General features: G+C 37.8%; 1 protein-coding gene and 1 long non-coding RNA gene across 2 annotated transcripts in view; one reads left to right on the top strand and one right to left on the bottom strand.

Moving 5' to 3' along the window:
• The window catches only part of eif3ha (eukaryotic translation initiation factor 3, subunit H, a), an 83,183-nt gene that overhangs the window by 16,854 nt on the left and 47,237 nt on the right, over positions 1–19,092 (bottom strand). The window contains exon 4 of the mRNA XM_082150120.1: positions 6,811–6,910. Within this exon, the coding sequence (XP_082006246.1) occupies positions 6,811–6,910 (100 nt within the window). The remainder of the gene's footprint in view (positions 1–6,810; positions 6,911–19,092) is intronic.
• Positions 1–19,092, top strand: part of LOC309484012 — a 168,793-nt gene that overhangs the window by 119,567 nt on the left and 30,134 nt on the right. The gene's annotated exons all lie outside the window — the stretch shown is intronic.

Here is a 19,092-nt window from a genome sequence, read left to right as displayed (position 1 = left end):
TCTGACAAGCGATCTGTATGCATCATTCACGATGACCCCCCCCCACACACCCCCGCTTCCTTCACTACACAAATAAAGGCTTATTTTCATAAATCAATAGCAGTGCTCTTCTTACTAGCTGAATATTCAAGAAGCACCGTCGCATGACGAGTGTCGACTCGGCAGATGACAAGGTCAACACGAACATGTCTGGTGTCAACACGAAACACTGTGCTTTACCCATTAAATCTGTAATATGATACGTTTCTGAGTGAAACCAGACGTTCTTGGAGACACCAGCTGAAAGTACTGTACACGTTCTTTAATTTTAACTCGGGGAATGTGAATGTAAAATGTCTGCAAAGTGTAAAAGATCAAGATCCTTCGTAGGATAGTAACGAGTTTAATAGGCGTTTGGTTTCCGACACGCGCCCTAAGCGACCAATCACAACAGACCGAGCCGTCTGACCAATCAGAGCAGAGGAAGCTTTCGGGAAGGCGGGGTTTAGAGAGACCGAGTTTAACCAAGAGCATATAAATCTACAATAACAATAAATAAATATAATTTATCAAATTATTTATGGATTAATTAATGAATAATAATATTTGAATGATGTATTAATTATAATATATAAATATATAATATTATTGTATATAAAAAAACATACTAATTGTAGATCATTTAATGTATATTCATTTATTTATACATTTTAACATATAATAAAAGACAATAAAAAATATACTATTACTACTACTAATAAAAACATAACATTATATTGTAACAATAATATATATATATATATATATATTACACACATATATACAGTGCCCTCCACAATTATTGGCACCCCTGTTTAAGATGTGGTCGAGGACTTCTAAAAATTCTCCTTTTTTTTTTAACAACAGAACCCAAATGCAAAAAAATACAAAAATACAACCTTTTATTTAAGTACATTACTTTGGTGGTTAAAAAACAAATAAAATAAAAAACACACATTTAGAAAAAAAAAAACTTGAAATCATGTGTCCCACAATTATTGGCACCCCTGATGTTAATACTTTGTACAACCCCCTTTTGCCAACAAGACAGCACTTAATCTCCTCCTATAACATTTCACAAGATTGGAGAACACAGAGAGAGGAATCTTTGAGCATTCTTCTTTGCACAATCTTTTGCACTCTCCTCTTTAGCTCGCCCCACAGGTTTTCGATTGGGTTGAGGTCTGGGGACTGAGATGGCCATGGGAGGACCTTGAGTTTGTGACTGCTGAACCATTTTTGTGTAGATTTTGCCACATGTTTTGGATCATTATCCTGCTGAAAGACCCAATGACGACCCATCTTTAGCTTTCTGGCAGAGGCCATCAGGTTTTTATTTAAAATGTCCTGGTAGTTCAAAGCGTTTATAATGCCATGCACCCTAACAAGGTTCCCAGGGCCTTTGGAAGAGAAACAGGCCCACAGCATCATAGATCCTCCACCATACTTCACGGTGGGCATGAGGTGCTTTTCGGCATACTCATCTTTTGTTTTACGCCAGACCCACTTAGAGTGTTTGTTGCCAAAAAGCTCAATCTTTGTCTCATCTGACCAAAGCACACGATCCCAGTTGAAGTCCCAGTGCCGCTTAGCAAACTCCAGACGTTTACGTTTGTGAGTGTTAGTGAGAAAATGCTTTTTCCTTGCATGACTCCCAAACAGCTTGTTGTCATGTAGAGAGCGTCTGATGGTTGTTTGAGACTTTGTGACCCCAAGATGCCACTCTTTGATGCAATTCTGTGACAGTGAGCTTAGGACTTTTTACCATCCTCCTCACTGTGCGTTGTGGCAAGATAAACTTGGGACCTCTTCCAGCCTTGTGTGTCACTGTTCCAGTTGTTTTAAACTTCTTAATGATTCCTCTGACTGTAGATACGGGCAAGTTAAGGCGAGTCGCTATTTTCTTGTAGCCATTGCCTGACTTATGAAGGTCGACACACATCTGCCTTACTTGAATGGTGTGTTCTCTTGTCTTTGCCATGTTGACAAATGGGTAAGAGAATTAGGCCTCTGTGTCACGTCACATTTATACCCCAGGGAAACAGGAAGTCATGAATTACTAATTAAAAGTTCCTAGATACCCTGACCAACTTTAGCAACTACAGAAAAATATATTTTTAAATTTTTTTTTAATTTTTCAGCGGAATTGTTAGGGGTGCCAATAATTGTGGGACACATGATTTCAAGTTTTTTTTTTTTCTAAATGTGTGATTTTTTTTCTTTTCTTTTTTTCACCAAAGTAATGTTCTTAAATGAAAGGTTGGATTTTTGTTTTTGGATTTGAGTTCTATGTTGTTTTAAAAAAAAGGAGAATTTTTAGAAGTCCACGACCACATCTTAAACAGAGGTGCCAATAATTGTGGAGGGCTATATATATATACACAGTGAGGAAAATAAGTATTTGAACACCCTGCTATTTTGCAAGTTCTCCCACTTAGAAATCATGGAAGGGTCTGAAATTGCCATCGTAGGTGCATGTCCACTGTGAGAGACATAATCTAAAAAAAAAAATCCAGAAATCACAATGTATGATTTTTTAACTATTTATTTGTATGATACAGCTGCAAATAAGTATTTGAACACCTGAGAAAATCAATGTTAACCTGTTAAGCTGCAACGCCACTTTTGAAAAATCCCCAGAAATGACATACCCAAACTGAAACAGATACAGTTCATGAACCCTTTGCACTAAAAGCACAAGTATGATCTCATTTGAAAGCTGACACCTGGTAGTTTATTGTAAATGTAGAATTAATTATTGTCATAATGAAAAAACATTTTTTAAATAGCTTCAAAGTTTTGTAAAGTTATTAGAAATTTGTTTTTATTAAACATATTCATGAAAATAAAATTGAAGTGGGCCCTGGAGCAATCTAGAAATGCACTGCAGCTAAAGCCATATGTGTGACCATGTTATATTTAAAATCTGAAAATGATAAGTCTAAAACTCTGTATTTAGTTAAATGTTTTTCAAGATCATGTCAAATTACTTTATTTTGGGCCTAGCTAGCATGTTAGCTTAGCACACCATCAATACACGACCATTTATGAGATTAAAACCATGTTTGTGCTACAAACGTACTTTATAACGCAAGTGGAGTGTTTTAAATAATCTTCTGTGATCTAATTTGGCTTCAGATAAAAAAAAAAATCAGACAGAAAATATATTTATAGAATTATGTACAATGATAAAGTCTATATCGATTAGCAATACATTATAAATATAATATATTATAAAAATACCTGGCATTGCTTGAAGAACACAGGCAAATCACATATCATTGCAATTATGTTTATTGTTTTCAAAACGTCTGTATCTGCATATTACAGCGATCTCTGTGTTAGCTTTGTGTGTAGCTGCTGCTATCAGTGACGTCCTTGAAGGTCACATGATTATGGCTCTTCTTCATGTTCCATATATGGAGTATTTTTGTGCATATAGCGCCCTCAGGCTATTGGTATGAATTGAAAACACAGCACATCTCAGTAAGAAGCGCTCATAATGATTACATCGACGCATTTGGGTATAAATTCAATAAATATTATTCCTGTCTATAGAAATATGATGTGAATCTATGAGAATATATCAATATTTCTCCAAGTCTGCACATTTTTGAGCTAAAAGTCCTGAGGAACGTTGTTTTGTATAGCACTGTCATGACAACAGCACGGAGTTTTTTTTTCTGAATGGACCAGCTGACGCTCATAATTCATATTAAAGGGATCGATGCATTTTTTCATTTCATAACTCCTGACACAAATTAAGACATAACTGTCACTATAAGTTTCTCAGAATACAATAGTGGTCAAATACTGAAACTTGAGTCTTATATCTTTTTAATGATGTATAGTTTGTCAAAGTATAACATTTAATCTGATAGTAACTTTGAACTAAATAAATAAAAAAACGCTTCAGTGCGCCGACGCACTGGTGAGGGTTAACAGGTTAATATTTGGTACAGTAGCAGTAGATTTTGGCCCACTCCTCCACACAGATCTTCTCTAGATCAGTCAGGTTTCTGGGCTGTCGCTGAGAAACACGGAGTTTGAGCTCCCTCCAAAGATTCTCTATTGGGTTTAGGTCTGGAGACTGGCTAGGCCACGCCAGAACCTTGATATGCTTCTTACAGAGCCACTCCTTGGTTATCCTGGCTGTGTGCTTCGGGTCATTGTCATGTTTGAAGACCCAGCCTCGACCCATATTCAATGCTTTAACTGAGGGAAGGAGGTTGTTCCCCAAAATCTCGCAATACATGGCCCCGGTCATCCTCTCCTTAATACAGTGCAGTCGCCCTGTCCCATGTGCACAAAAACACCCCAAAGCATGATGCTACCACCCCCATGCTTCACAGTAGGGATGGTGTTCTTGGGATGGTACTCATCCTTCTTCCTCCAAACACGGTTAGTGAAATTATGACCAAAAAGTTCTATTTTGGTCTCATCTGACCACATGACTTTCTCCCATGACTCCTCTGGATCATCCAAATGGTCATTGGCAAACTTAAGACGGGCCTTGACATGTGCTGGTTTAAGCAGGGGAACCTTCCGTGCCATGCATGATTTCAAACCATGACGTCTTAGTGTATTACCAACAGTAACCTTGGAAACGGTGGTCCCAGCTCTTTTCAGGTCATTGACCAGCTCCTCCCGTGTAGTTCTGGGCTGATTTCTCACCTTTCTTAGGATCATTGAGACCCCACGAGGTGTGATCTTGCATGGAGCCCCAGTCCGAGGGAGATTGACAGTCATGTTTAGCTTCTTCCATTTTCTAATGATTGCTCCAACAGTGGACCTTTTTTCACCAAGCTGCTTGGCAATTTCCCCATAGCCCTTTCCAGCCTTGTGGAGGTGTACAATTTTGTCTCTAGTGTCTTTGGACAGCTCTTTGGTCTTGGCCATGTTAGTAGTTGGATTCTTACTGATTGTATGGGGTGGACAGGTGTCTTTATGCAGCTAACGACCTCAAACAGGTGCATCTAATTTAGGATAATAAATGGAGTGGAGGTGGACATTTTAAAGGCAGACTAACAGGTCTTTGAGGGTCAGAATTCTAGCTGATAGACAGGTGTTCAAATACTTATTTGCAGCTGTATCATACAAATAAATAGTTATAAAATCATATATTGTGATTTCTGGATTTTTTTTTTAGATTATGTCTCTCACAGTGGACATGCACCTACGATGACAATTTCAGACCCCTCCATGATTTCCAAGTGGGAGAACTTGCAAAATAGCAGGGTGTTCAAATACTTATTTTCCTCACTGTATATATAAAATACATTTCAAATATGTTTCTCTCTGGTGGATTTCAGAGTTTATATATTGACTCGTTGAAATGCTTAAAGCACTGCAAAAATTACATTCCATCATATCGCCCAACTCTAGCTTTTTATAGTTTAATAGATTAATTATGCACAATACTATCTGTAACATTTAACGGTTGAGTTTCCTGCATCTGCGATCCCTGTTTCTCCACAGCGAACCCTTCAGCGTTCGAGACCCAGAGCGAAGGATAGTATTTCCCCCGATCGCTCAGACGTCACTGCTTTGCTGATACATTCCCCCATTAGCCTTATGTCTAGCAGCAATTTAAAACCAATTACCATCTGCCGAGAAGCCAGTGAGGTTGTAAACTTTGTGCATTTGTTTGTTGGCAGACAGTGCTGACGAAGACGCCCCATCGTGACAAATAAAAGCCACGGCTCTTTCTGAGCCCAAAACACACTTCTGTTTGTGCGCTGAAGACGGTTCTCATTTGCAACAGATTAACAGTAACAGGAAAGGGAAGTGACATGGGAAATGTGATGAAGTGCTTTACATTTAGTCATTTAGCAGACGCTTTTGTCCAAAGCGACTTACAAATTGGGACTAAATTAAGCAAGTCATCGTGAAGAGGCAAAAAACAACGCAAGAAGTGCTCAAAATACGAAGTTCAGGCATTATTCAGAGTAGCATAAGCCCGATAAGCGAGAATTTACAGGAAAAGATTTTTTTTTTTTTTTTTAAGGGATAGTTCACCCAAAAATGTATATTAGCCCATGATTTACTCACCCTGAAGACATCCTAGGTGTATATGACATTTAATACAATCTGAGTTAAATTAGAAATGTCCTGGCTCTTCCAAGCTTTATAATGGGAGTGAATGGCTGTATGTCTATGGAAATCCAAAGTGCGTGTACTAAAAATATCCATGTTTAAAACTTTAGCCATGTGGAGCACTGTTATCATGAATGGATGCACTTTAATGGACTTCCAAAAAAAAAAAATGGTTACACTATTTTAAGGTGTCATTGTTAGTGTATTTTTTATATTTAAGTACTGAGTAATTATAATTCACTACATGTATATTTTGGTATACATGTATACATGTACATACATGGATATTTTGGGGATATTGAATTTAATTTGATCAATCAATAAATTCCACTAGAAACAAACCTTGTTGTATTATTTTAATTTAATACTGTGAAGCTGCTTTGATACAATCTGTATTGTGAAAAGCGCTATACAAATATACTTGACATGTACTTACTATAGGATCTGGTTTTGGTTGAGGGTTAATTGCATGTAATTATGCATAATTTACTGTTCCTACTACAGTAAGTACATTTAACACATGTAACAAGGACACTAAAATAAAGTGTTACCAAAAAAATATACCCATTGACTCCCATTATAAAGCTTGGAAGAGCCAGGACATTTTGAAATATAACTCCGATTGCATTCGTCTGAAAGAAGAATGTCACATACACCTATTCCCTTTAAGTTGGAAAAGAACAGAAAGTGTCTCACCCCTCCGGACTGAAGTCTTTCTCCTTGCAGATCTCCATTAGTTTGGGGGTCAACCTGTAGGCCTTCAGACACAGAGAGCCCTGCGCAGTCTTTATGGGATCTATGAAGCAAAAAACAAGCTAGATTCACATAAGCCGTTTCTCAACATGCGTTCTTGCCTGTAATTGTTTTCTTGTGAAGCTTCATCAGTCTTTGCCCAAGTACTGTTCCAGATCAACGTTCACATCTAGTCAAGTACAGTTAAAAATCCCCAGATATGGTCTTAATCCGCCTCTTTTATCGAGGATGCATCAGGTGGTGACTTGAGCTTAAGACAGCCAGGTATCCCAGAATGCATCTTGCACCAACCAGCAAGCGTCAATGGTGGAGGAGAACACCCACATAATTTTTTAAATACTACACACATACATATTTTACTGAAATTGTTTGGGTCTAGCTTCTTATACTTTATACTTAAATAGCTATAATTGTTCATTAAAACTTTTTTTCCTTGTACGAATTTTATTATAAAGCATGGTGCACTGGAATGTTGTAATATGCAGATACGTGTACATGGAATATGATTGTTTTTATTGGAATTGTTTTTTTGTGATGCCACTTAATCTTAAAGAGACCGTGTTATGCGCGCATTATATATATATATATATATATATACACATATACTGTATATATATATACTAGGGCTGGGGGAATTAACGCGTTAATCTTTGCGATTAATTTGAAATGTTTAACGCGTTAAAAAAACGTGCGTGCGTGCGTGCGTGCGCGGACGGCTCTGTCGTTAACGGCCCAAAGGTTTCAATCATGTACTAAGCACTGGAAAAGTAAAGTCCACTCAAGTAACATGAAATTTCTCTGTTGACTTCTGTTTGCTGAGCTGGTATAGCCATGCTGGGCAACAATGGTAAAATGACCTGCTCTGATCACATGCTCTGGTAATAATAGCTTTGTAGGACTATATTTTGTTTTAATAATTAATAAAATAATAATAATAATAATAATAATAATCTGTTAAATTGATTATGTTGATTGATTATTGAAAAAGAATAATATATTGATATATTGATGTTTAATATTTTAATATAGGGCTATTTTCTGTTCCCTTTTTTCCTGTGTTGTTTAATTAGGTGATTCTAAGTTTAAATATTGATTACAAGCTTGGGGGAAGCGCAATTAATTGCAATTAATTACAGAAATTGTGCAATTAATTAGTTAATTTTTTTTTAATCGATTCCCAGCCCTAATATATACACATATACTGTATATATATACACATACTGTATATATATACACATATATATTGTGTATATATATATATATATATATATATATATATAAATAAATAATGTATATAGTCTAAGTCTGAATCACCAATGACGCAAGCCGAACTCTGCATAGTTGGTATTGAGAAACGGCAATAGAGTTTGACATTAGCATGTTTAAGTCGGTTAATGGTGAAATACTCTAATCAGCAGAAAAAACATGCATGCACAAACACTGGGTAAAATAGTCTGAACTCATTTTTTTGGTATTAAATGAAAAACAACATTTCTTTTGCTTTATCTGTCCTCTTGAATGGATTTTTCCCAGTACATTCTGGTTTGCCTAAAAAGAAGTCAAGGTGATGCTTGAAACCTCTTAAACAGAGGCAAAAAATATTCGGATACATTTTTTGTTGTCAAAGCAGTTAAAGACATTAAAAGACCCGATATATTCACTTTTTTCGTTCTTCGCGTGCTCATGTCTGTCCTCAATGGACTGGACAGAAGAAGTGAACCGGAAAAAGATTTCCACCTCAAAGGCGGCGGAGCCTCAGAGCCACACCCACTTATTACATCATCACCACGGACCAATGGGAGTTCAAGTGTTAACCGGGCAAGACAATTTTTTTTTGCAAATTTCGCTTTGGCAAACCAAACTCCAGAAACGAACACCAAATGAACACTGTGTCCTGAACTTGTTGGAAATGTCACACCAGTACGTTCTTAACAGTATGTCCTGCATGTAATGGAAGACATGATTAAAATCAATGTTGAATGAACACGGTGTCTGATCTACAATGGATCTGAACTCATATACAGCATCAGTACCTCAATGTTATGAGAGATGCTTTCTTTCAGCGGCATTAAAATCACAAATATAATGGTTCAAAAGGACAAAGGAAGGAATTGAATATTCTCTCTGGCAATGCAGACTAAAGCCTTCATGAATGGCAGATTCTAGGGCTGGGCGATGCAACTATAAATCAATTACTTTTCATCATATCTTTAATGATATTTGACGCACACCGCCATTCAAAAGTTTGGAATCGCATTTTAAATGGGCTTTTGCTAAATTCAGCTCACCAAGGAAGCACTGAATTGATCAAAAACAACACTAATGCTGAGAACTATAATTACTGCTTGAAACGATGGCTTTCATGAAACCTCATCCTTACAAAATAACAGCGCTAATTTGGTACTACAGAAACATTTCTTATTACCTTAGTACTGTTCAGAATGGCTCTGCTACTTAATGAAGTGTGGAAATGGTAATACAATGTCTTTTTCAGTTGTTGAAATATTGAGTACACTTTTCCTCAAGCCCAATTTTGGCATTACAAAGAAACTGCATTTCCAAGAAACTCTCCAGTAGAGAGAGAGAGAGAACGAGAGAGAGAGAACGAGAGAGAGAGAACGAGAGAGAGAGAACGAGAGAGAGAGAACGAGAGAGAGAGAACGAGAGAGAGAGAACGAGAGAGAGAGAACGAGAGAGAGAGAACGAGAGAGAGAGAACGAGAGAGAGAGAACACGAGAGAGAGAGAACACGAGAGAGAGAGAACACGAGAGAGAGAACGAGAGTTACTTCATTTACAAAACATTTTTAGTAAAAGCAGAAAAAAGCAGCTAGAATGAGCACAATGGATTTAAAAACAGTCTCAAGATGTGAAATAGCATCTTAGAAACGTAACACCCGTTACGAAAAAATAAAGGTTTTTACCTTTTCTTTCCATTCCTTTACAATCAAACTTCAACTCATGCATGAATATGAAGACAGCCATCAGGGTCAACATCACAAATACATTTGTTTATGCCCCATTTACATCCAAGTCATTAACCAACTTGTAAACTATATATTGATACGTGATTTTATTAACCCCTTTAACACTGCAAACACATCAGCTGATCCACCATCCTTCAGAGAGAGAGAGAGAGAGAGAGAGAGAGAGAGAGAGAGAGAGAGAGAAGGGAGAGAGAGAGAAGAGAGAGAGAGAGAAGAGAGAGAGAGAGAGAGACAGAGACAGAGACAGAGAGAGAGAGAGAGAGAGAGAGAGAGAGAGAGAGAGAGAGAGAGAGAGAGAAGGGAGAGAGAGGAGAGAGAGAGAGAGAGAAGGGAGAGATAGAGAAGAGAGAGAGAAGGGAGAGATAGAGAAGAGAGAGGGAGAGATAGAGGAGAGAGAGAGAGAGAGAGAGAGAGAGAGAGAGAGAGAGAGAGAGAGAGAGAGAGAGAGAGAGAGAGAGAGAGAGAGAGAGAGAGAGAGAGAGAGAGAGAGAGAGAGAGAGAGAGAGAGAGAGATCAGAGTTTGTAGTTTGAGATGCATTTTGGGACTAAATATCAGGTTTATCTGAGAAGAGAAAACAGTTTCACAGAAAGAGCTTTACTAAACACGGTTCAAATGCACAAAAGAACAAAAGATTAGATGGTGGGGTTTTACGGACGAATGAATCTGAGGATTGTAAGAAACGCCACAAGCTAAACCACTCCTGCTGGAAGAGCCTGAAAGCATGAGACACAACAAACCTCACATGAATATTAGTGATACGCCACAATATTCTGCCAAAAATGCCATTTGCTGCAAAAAAACGAATGGATAAAAGGCAGCATGCACATACAAAGATCCAGGTTTAATCATATTTAATGTAAACACTGGCGGATCTTGCTAGAAAGATGTGAGAGATCTCACACACAGTGTGTGAAATACGACACATTAGCACTTGCCTTTTATTCTAGAAGCAAAAGCAACATCTCATTTGATGCATTACATGCATTACATGCATTACAATGAACCAAATCAGTTCAAGAGTCATTAGGGGACCATTGGGTTTATCATAAATGGCACATCTTAAAATTATTATTTTTTAAAATAATATATTGTATATAAAAGGGCCTAAAATTTACTTTAAAACATTATTAAAGGCAAGTAAGCAATCAGTAATAAAATAACAAATAAACAAATTAAAAGCAAAAGCACAAATAAATACAATATAACAAAGATACAAATGAAATAAACAGCGCTTTTCAGGGTTGGTCTGACAGTAGTTTCCAGGAACAAATGTAATAAAGTAAGCAAATTTAAAATAACACTGAACAGGACTTTTATATTAGCGAATGCACGGATTTAATAAACTGATCCTGTACGTGTGCGTTTACTTCCTCAACTGCCAAATAAAGGTGCATTAAAATAATTAATATTCAAAACGTGCTTAAATTTATCACTAGGGATTGGACGGTATGGCACGATAATAGTGACCAAAATGATCGTAATTATCAATATTATCACGGTTTTGTTAAAACGAGATGAAAGTGTTCAAAAATAACTGATGCTCACACTGAAGACATCTAAAGTTTTATATTTGAAAATCAACAAACAGCAAATAAAACGAGCAGATCTATGCACTTTTTAAACTAGATTATATTCTGTGGCATTTCCTTCCTTATAATGACCGTCGTCAATAGCAACGCATTATAACACATCACACATGCATCACAACGCACGCGCTCTCTCGTTTCATTCAAATACAACTTGCCGTCTTGCGTCTCCGTTTTCGATTGTATTGAGAATTAAATCAGAGTTGATAATATTTTTGTGATCATGTAAGATTTAAAACATTAATCTGCCGTCCGCCATTCCTTCTCCAATAAAAAAACCAAACACATTGCGCGCTGCGCCGGCGTCAGAGCTGTTGCTGGACAGGATTTACAGTGAGTTATTAAAATCAAGATAATCAAACAAATTCAATTTTAAACCTGGCAAAGACTGAGCTTCTCGTCCTCCTTACCAATCCATCTCTACAACACGACTACACTATCCAGCTAGATTCAGCATCAATCACCCCATCAAAATCTTGGAGTTATATTGGATGACCAGCTGACCTTCACAGATCACATTACAAAGACAGCTTGATCATGCAGGTTTGCACTGAACAACATCAGGAAGATCAGGCCTTTCCTAAGTGAGCATGCAACACAACTCCTCGTCCAGGCCCTGGTCATCTCTAGGCTTGACTACTGCACTGCTCTTCTGGCTGGACTTCCATCATGTGCAACTAAACCTCTACAGATGATCCAGAATGCTGCAGCTCGTCTTGTCTTCAACGAGCCCAAGAGGGCCCACGTCACTCCTCTGTTCATCTCTCTGCACTGGCTACCTCTCGCTGCTCGCATCAAGTTCAAGGCACTGACGCTTGCTTACAGATCTATCACAGGCTCAGCTCCCTCCTACTGTCACTCACTCCTACGAGTCTACATCCCTACCAGACACCTACGATCGGTCAACGACCGACGACTCGTGGTTCCATCACAGAGAGCCACACAATCACTTTCCAGAACATTCTCATTCACAGTTCCATGCTGGTGATGATCTCGCCATCCTCATCCGGAACGCAGAATCCCTGACAATATTCATAAGTCAGATGAAAACTCATCTCTTCTGTGAGCACTCTAAAAGATAAAGTTTTTATCTTTCCTTTTCCTTTAAATCCTCGCTTATCGGGCTTATGCTACTCTGAACTAGGGACGGGACGATAACCGGTTTCACTATAAACCACGCTAAAATGTACTGACTGTTAGTATTATCGTTTAAAATTGAATTATCATTAAAACCGTGTTTGATTATCTTGATTTTAATAACTCACTGTAAATCCTGTCCAGCAACAGCTCTGACACCGGCGCAGCGCCGCAATGTTGTTTTTGCATTTGAGAAGGAATGGCAGACGACAGATTAATGTTTTAAATCTCAGATGATCACAAAAATATCAAACTCTGTAAACAATAAATCAACTGATTTAATTTTCTATACATTCAAAAATGGAGACGCAAGACGGCAAGTTGTATTTGAATGAAACGAGAGAGCGCGTCCGTTGCTATTGACGACGGTCATTATAGGGAAGGAAATGCCACAGAATATAATCTTGCTTAAAAAAAGTGCATAGATCTGCTTGTTTTATTTGTTGTTTGTTGATTTTTCAAATATAAAACTTGTTGAAATGTCTTCAGTGTGAACATCAGTTATTTTTGAACACTTTCATCTCGTTTTAACAAAACCGTGATAATATTGATAATCACGATAATTTGTCACTATTAGTGATGCTCCGATCAGCATTTTTGGGGCCGATCACCAAAATCATGATCTGCCGATTGCCGATCACTGCCGATCACAGAATGGAAATATGATAGTCAAGAAAATCTTGAAGAACCACCAATATTTATTTAATTGTAGTTAGAAAACAAGATAACATAAGGCTACTGTAGGCCACCTTTTCCAAATAAGGCACAGTATAATTTTTCAAAACAAAGAGGGGTCAGGCAGACTACAATGGATGTAGTTGAGGAACTAACTACATCAGATCCAAAAAATAAAATAATGACAATGACATTTGAGGTTATTAAAACAGTAAGTCCCGCCCCTCGACTGCCAAAAATAAAAGTGTTCGAGCGAGCAAAATCATCAGGCGAGAGGAGATCAAGCGCGAGAGTGTGGGGAATGATCATGCGCGCGCGAGGGCAGAGATGTCATGCGCCCGCGCAGGGTTTGAATGAGCTCGCGAGTTCCCGTTTCCTCGCGCGTAGATCTGTTATCCTCTCGCGAATGTCATTTACCGCGCGCGCCAGCATCAGTTGTGCGCTCGTTTATAATTGCCATTGAATTGCCGTCATAGGAGAACTCATTTTTCCACTGTTAAGCAAGCTCTGCTCTGCTGTTGTGTTGCCGCGCATGCGGAAAAGTTGCGCGAGTTATTTACGTCACGTGATCGGCTTTTTTGATCGGCGCTTTTGGGGGTTGCCGATCAAGCTATTTTTTGCCAATATCGGCCGATCATGATCGGCGGCCGATCAATCGGAGCATCACTAGTCACTATTGTCGTATTATGAAATTTTCATACCGTCCCATCCCTACTCTGAGCAATGCCTGAACTTCGTATTTTGAGCACTTCTTGCGTCGTTTTTTGCCTTTTCACGATGATTCGCTTAATCTAGTCCTAATTTGTAAGTCACTTTGGACAAAAGCGTCTGCTAAATGACTAAATGTAAATGAAATGTAAAATGTAAACGATACTAACCGTCAGTACATTTTATCGTGGTTTATAGTGAAACCGGTATCATCCCATCCCTATTCATCACCAGCAACAAAAAAACAAGACATACACACACTTATTGTGAATGTTTAATACATAACCAGCCCTAATTGTCTCTTTGATGCATTTTAAACCACAGATTCAGGTTACGTTTTAGACTCAGGTTATGTTTACAGATTCAAGTTACGAGATTATTATTAATATCATTACAGATTATCTATAAACTATGTCTTTGAGTAGAGGAGAGAACTTAGACGAGCGATACAGTGCCTTTAATGGTCCATTTGAAACGGGAACAAAGCGTATGACAATAACAGAAAGGTCACAGAGTTAAGCGCCATAAAACAACCACTTCCATCCAGCGCCTACAAGACATTTATATTCACCCGCCGGATAACCAATCTCAGGCACGAGGGCCAGGAGGTCACGCAGAGAAGCTTTGTCTCCTTTCATAAAGAAATCATGGACTGCAGGAGCTGTCAGGTTTCATATTCCAGCTGCGCAACCACACAAGCCCTCACTGCTTTTAGTAAGAGAGATGTATTGAATTAATGTGCTTGTCAGAAAGTTGTCAAAGACTTTGAAGTGTTCACACAGGTCTTATCAGAGCTGCCACTCTCACACACACCCACCCTGCAGAGGGTCCTGCGCACTTTGCAAACGTCCTTGCTTTGCCAGAGGAGAGGCCATCTAGAGTCACAGTGGCCATTTTAAACGATGACGCAATGATAAAACAGAAGCCAGTGCAAAAATCAACATTTCAGCATCAACATGGCGTCGCACTACCCTGGAAATCATGAGTTCTCGCGAGAGCACAAGTTGAATTTGCTCAGCGAGTTACTCTGGCGTCGAGTAAGGATGCTCATTAAATATGCCCCTCGATCTGAGCTGCACCAATCACATGGGGTTATCTGATATAGGCGGGCCAGAGGCGAGATGACGACAGCGCTGTGACGAAGTAATCAGTAAACATTGCAAGATAGCTATGGATGAACACCAGTTGTTTGAAACGGCTTTGGTCGCTACAATGAACGAGTTAGACTTGGCTTTTTATCTAAAACAGGAACAGAAGACGCCGCTCGAATCGTTCCTTTGCAAGAAGGGCGTTTTTGCTGTTTTGCCGACCGGATACGGCAAGAGTCTAATCTACCAGCTAGCTCCGCTGGTAGCTAAGCGTATGGGGTTTATTGTTGTGATTGGTCGTAGTGTTATCCAATTGAGTGTAGTGAGATTTTCCAACGCATGCTTGGTGCCGCCCCTCGAGCTGGCCGAGTTTCATTAGTCGACGCCAGACCATTAATCTTTTAGATTTAGGTCTGGATTTCCAGGCTAGCGTCGCACAGTCACATCGCAGAATGTGCAATGCCAAATTAAATTAAAAAGTCCCCCGTATAGGGCCCTATAATTTCCGGGATCACGGAATCGCGGAATTGGCAAATTAACGCGGAATTTTACATATTTGGAATAAAATTCTGTTTTTGTGTGGGAGAAAAACGTATGTCTGAGGAAAATGTAGACCGGGGGAAGCAAATCTGGGCGACACAACCCCTCCCGTCATTTCAGCTCCCCCTTCAAAACAATGAAAGCATGGCGAAGCGGCTCTCCACGGCTCTGCTTACGAAGTTACGAAACTCGATGCGAAGCCCTCAGTGCCGAGCCGAGCAGTTCCCACATGACTTATGTGTCAGGTAAACTCTTGTTTTGTAAGTTGCGTCAACATTCCGTTGACTGGAAGCGCAAAAATACATGCACTGACCACCTGTTCTCCAAACGCCACGTGAAGAACAAGTAGTACAATGATAAAGCTAGCAAGGCCACCACGTCCCTACAGACGTGCATTACTGCTGCATTCAACTTGGCTGTTACATGATGACAAAGTCAACTTTAATTTCATACCTCAGGGAGTACATGCTGTATTTTGCCTTGTTTTTGATGCACTTTAATGTACTGTATGGAAAAATGGTACTTAAAGTACTTTATGTATAACTCTGAAAATTAGAGTTTTCTTTTTTTTTTTCTTTTTTTTCTTTTTTTTACTTGAAAGAAAAAGCTAATGGAGCACTTATTTAAACAAACTAATATAATTTATTTTACTGGACAGTATAAAGCTCATTACCATTCATATTTTGTTGTTACTGAAAAGTACTGAGTAAATGTGATGTTACCTCAATAAATTTAAGGTCATTCCTATTTTATTTGTGTACATTTTAATCATTAACATTAAAATCACTCTTTTTACGACTAAAATAACAATAAAGGGTAAAAAATAACTGAATTTGGGGAAAAATAAAACCGAATTTATAGGGCCCTACCTGTAGTCTATAATTTTACCCCTTAAAACTCACCAAAATGACATTTAAACTTTTCCGTAAAAAATAAATAAATTCTTCATGCCTTAATTAAATTTTTCTCTTAATTCCTTTTATAACCGTTTTAATTTCAATTGCTTTTATTTTTTTGTTTATTTTCTATGCAAAGCACTTTGAATTGCCATAGTGTATGAAATGTGCTATATAAATAAACTTGCCTTGCCTTAAAATAGCTTGAATGTAGTAACTCGGCACCCTTGCCTCATTAGTAAATCTTTATAAAACTTAACGGCTTAAAAAAAAATTACAATATTCACAATGTACTAAAATTTTTCACCTGATAAATGCAATGCAAGTCGCTTTATGTAAATATTAGGATTACAAGTCTGCTAAATGCACATTTAAAAAGATATGCAAAAGTAAAAAACGACGTGTAAAAAAAAAAACGTGTTATGTGAGATTTGTCTTGTAACGCACTGGAGTGAGTTTCCACCAAAAGCTCAGAGCTTTCTCAGAAAGAGTCAGATCTGCTGAACTCAAACACAGAAACTGTCTGAAACGGCGAGACTTCTTTCCTCGGTATGCAGAGAGATGTGAGCAGATTTTTATTTAGACTTTAATATATCAGCCTGCATTATTGATGGGTTTAAAGGGGGCAAGATTAAATATAAAGCACAGCAGCCGTGAACCGAGTCTAGAATACAGGGCGGTAAAATACTCGTGATCCTGAACACACACTTCACCCACCATTGTACCAATGCACTTTACATTCACACCATTGACGGATGCGTTCATCTCAAGCGTTGCATTGCATTCAAGGCATTTATTCTGCAAGTTTGTGTATCGACAGACGTTGAACATTTAACATTGAAACGGTGTTCTCAGGCATAAATGTAAAGCAGAGAACATAAAATCACCTCAAAAATGGGGGAAACGCTCAAAGCACTCGCAGCACACACAAACAGGTGACGTAGTGGCGGCAGTAAAAAAAAATAAAGATTTGTTGAAACAAGCATCATTCTGGACTTATAAACTTGAATAATGGAACGAATAAGGAACTAGATCTTTGTTTTTCTATAATGACATTGATTACACACACACCACATTTTTCATAAATATATATACATGCATTTACACACATTATGTAACCACAAACTTTGTTTTGGGATATGATTAATCGTTGCCCAGCACACACATTTTTTTAATATTTATTTTATATATATATATATATATATATATATATATATATATATATATATATATATATATATATATATATATATATATATATATATTATATTATATTATATTATATTATATTATATTATATATAGTGGCGCAAAAAGTGGGTATGCGCTATATGCGGCGCATAGGGGCGAAGCGCCATGGGGGCGCCAAAGCGATAGCAAAAAAATAAATAAAAAATTCAAAGATTCAAAAATTCTAAATCATTTCTGCATTTCCTCAATGTTATATAAAATTTTAGAGGACTAACAGGCTAGAGTAGGCGCCCTCAGGGTGTGTGTGTGTGTGTGTGTGTGTGTGTGTGTGTGTGTGTGTGTGTGTGTGTGTGTGTGTGTGTGTGTGTGTGTGTGTGTGTGTGTGTGTGTGTGTGTGTGTGTGTTCATCTGAGCGTCATTGGTCTGTCACTGATCGTCAATGTCAGAATATTTGAGATGACCAATCAAATCAAAGTAGGCGGGCTTTATGTTCACAGAACCTGCTGAGCGCGAATTTTAGAAGAGCGACTCGACGCTTCAGTTTATGGTCAAGTGCGAGAAGATGTAAGTAGCTAAACTAAACATTTCATATTTGAGGTCATATTTGAGTTTTTTTAGTTCATAAATGTTAAACAAATAACAAATAATCAGGCAAACTAATAAACATTTGTCTAATTTCGCCAATTTGAACTGAAAATAGGCCTATGTAAAGTGACGCATGTAATAATGAGGTTACTGTCATCGTGAGGTGATAAGAAAAATTAACAAAGCCGTTTTCATCTTGTTAGGCACAAGATTAATAATGAATGTGTACATATTGAGAATTATTATAGTACAATTTGTAGCCTTCAGCAAATAATAATAAAAAAAAGCTCAGCTTTAGGAGGGGAAGAGACTAAGAGAAATGAGGAGAGAGAAGGTATTGACAAATAATCTACTGCCCGCTAACATGGTTTTAAAGCTATTTCTTATACTTTTTTTTGCCCTTCAAACATCTTGAAATGCACATCAGAGAAATAAAAAATTTAACTCCCTAACAACCTCAAATTTAGGACCTCTTTGATTTTAAAGCCCTGTCTACGGCCCTGAATTAGGCATAAGATCAGTAATGAATGTCTACATATTGTGAATGAATTTAATAAACTTAGTTATTTCCTATTAGCTTTCAGTAAATGAAAATTGCAAATTGTTGCTGCATACCCCTCTGACACTGGGTAGTTGCGCCCCTGCCTACATACATACGTGTGTATCATGTATGTGTATATATTTATTTATAATAAAAATAATTAATAAATAATCTCTAAATAGCATTATGGCATTTTCAGAAAAACAATATTATAAAATGATTGTTTTAGAAATAAATGCAAAATCCAATTATGAGACACACACACACACACATACGTCAACATTTGAAGTGGA

The sequence above is a fragment of the Leuciscus leuciscus genome, assembly GCF_965113295.1.
Source record: "Leuciscus leuciscus genome assembly, chromosome: 20".
NCBI lineage: Eukaryota > Metazoa > Chordata > Actinopteri > Cypriniformes > Leuciscidae > Leuciscus > Leuciscus leuciscus.
Note: the sequence above shows the minus strand (reverse complement) of the source record. Positions and strands in the feature narration are given on the sequence as shown.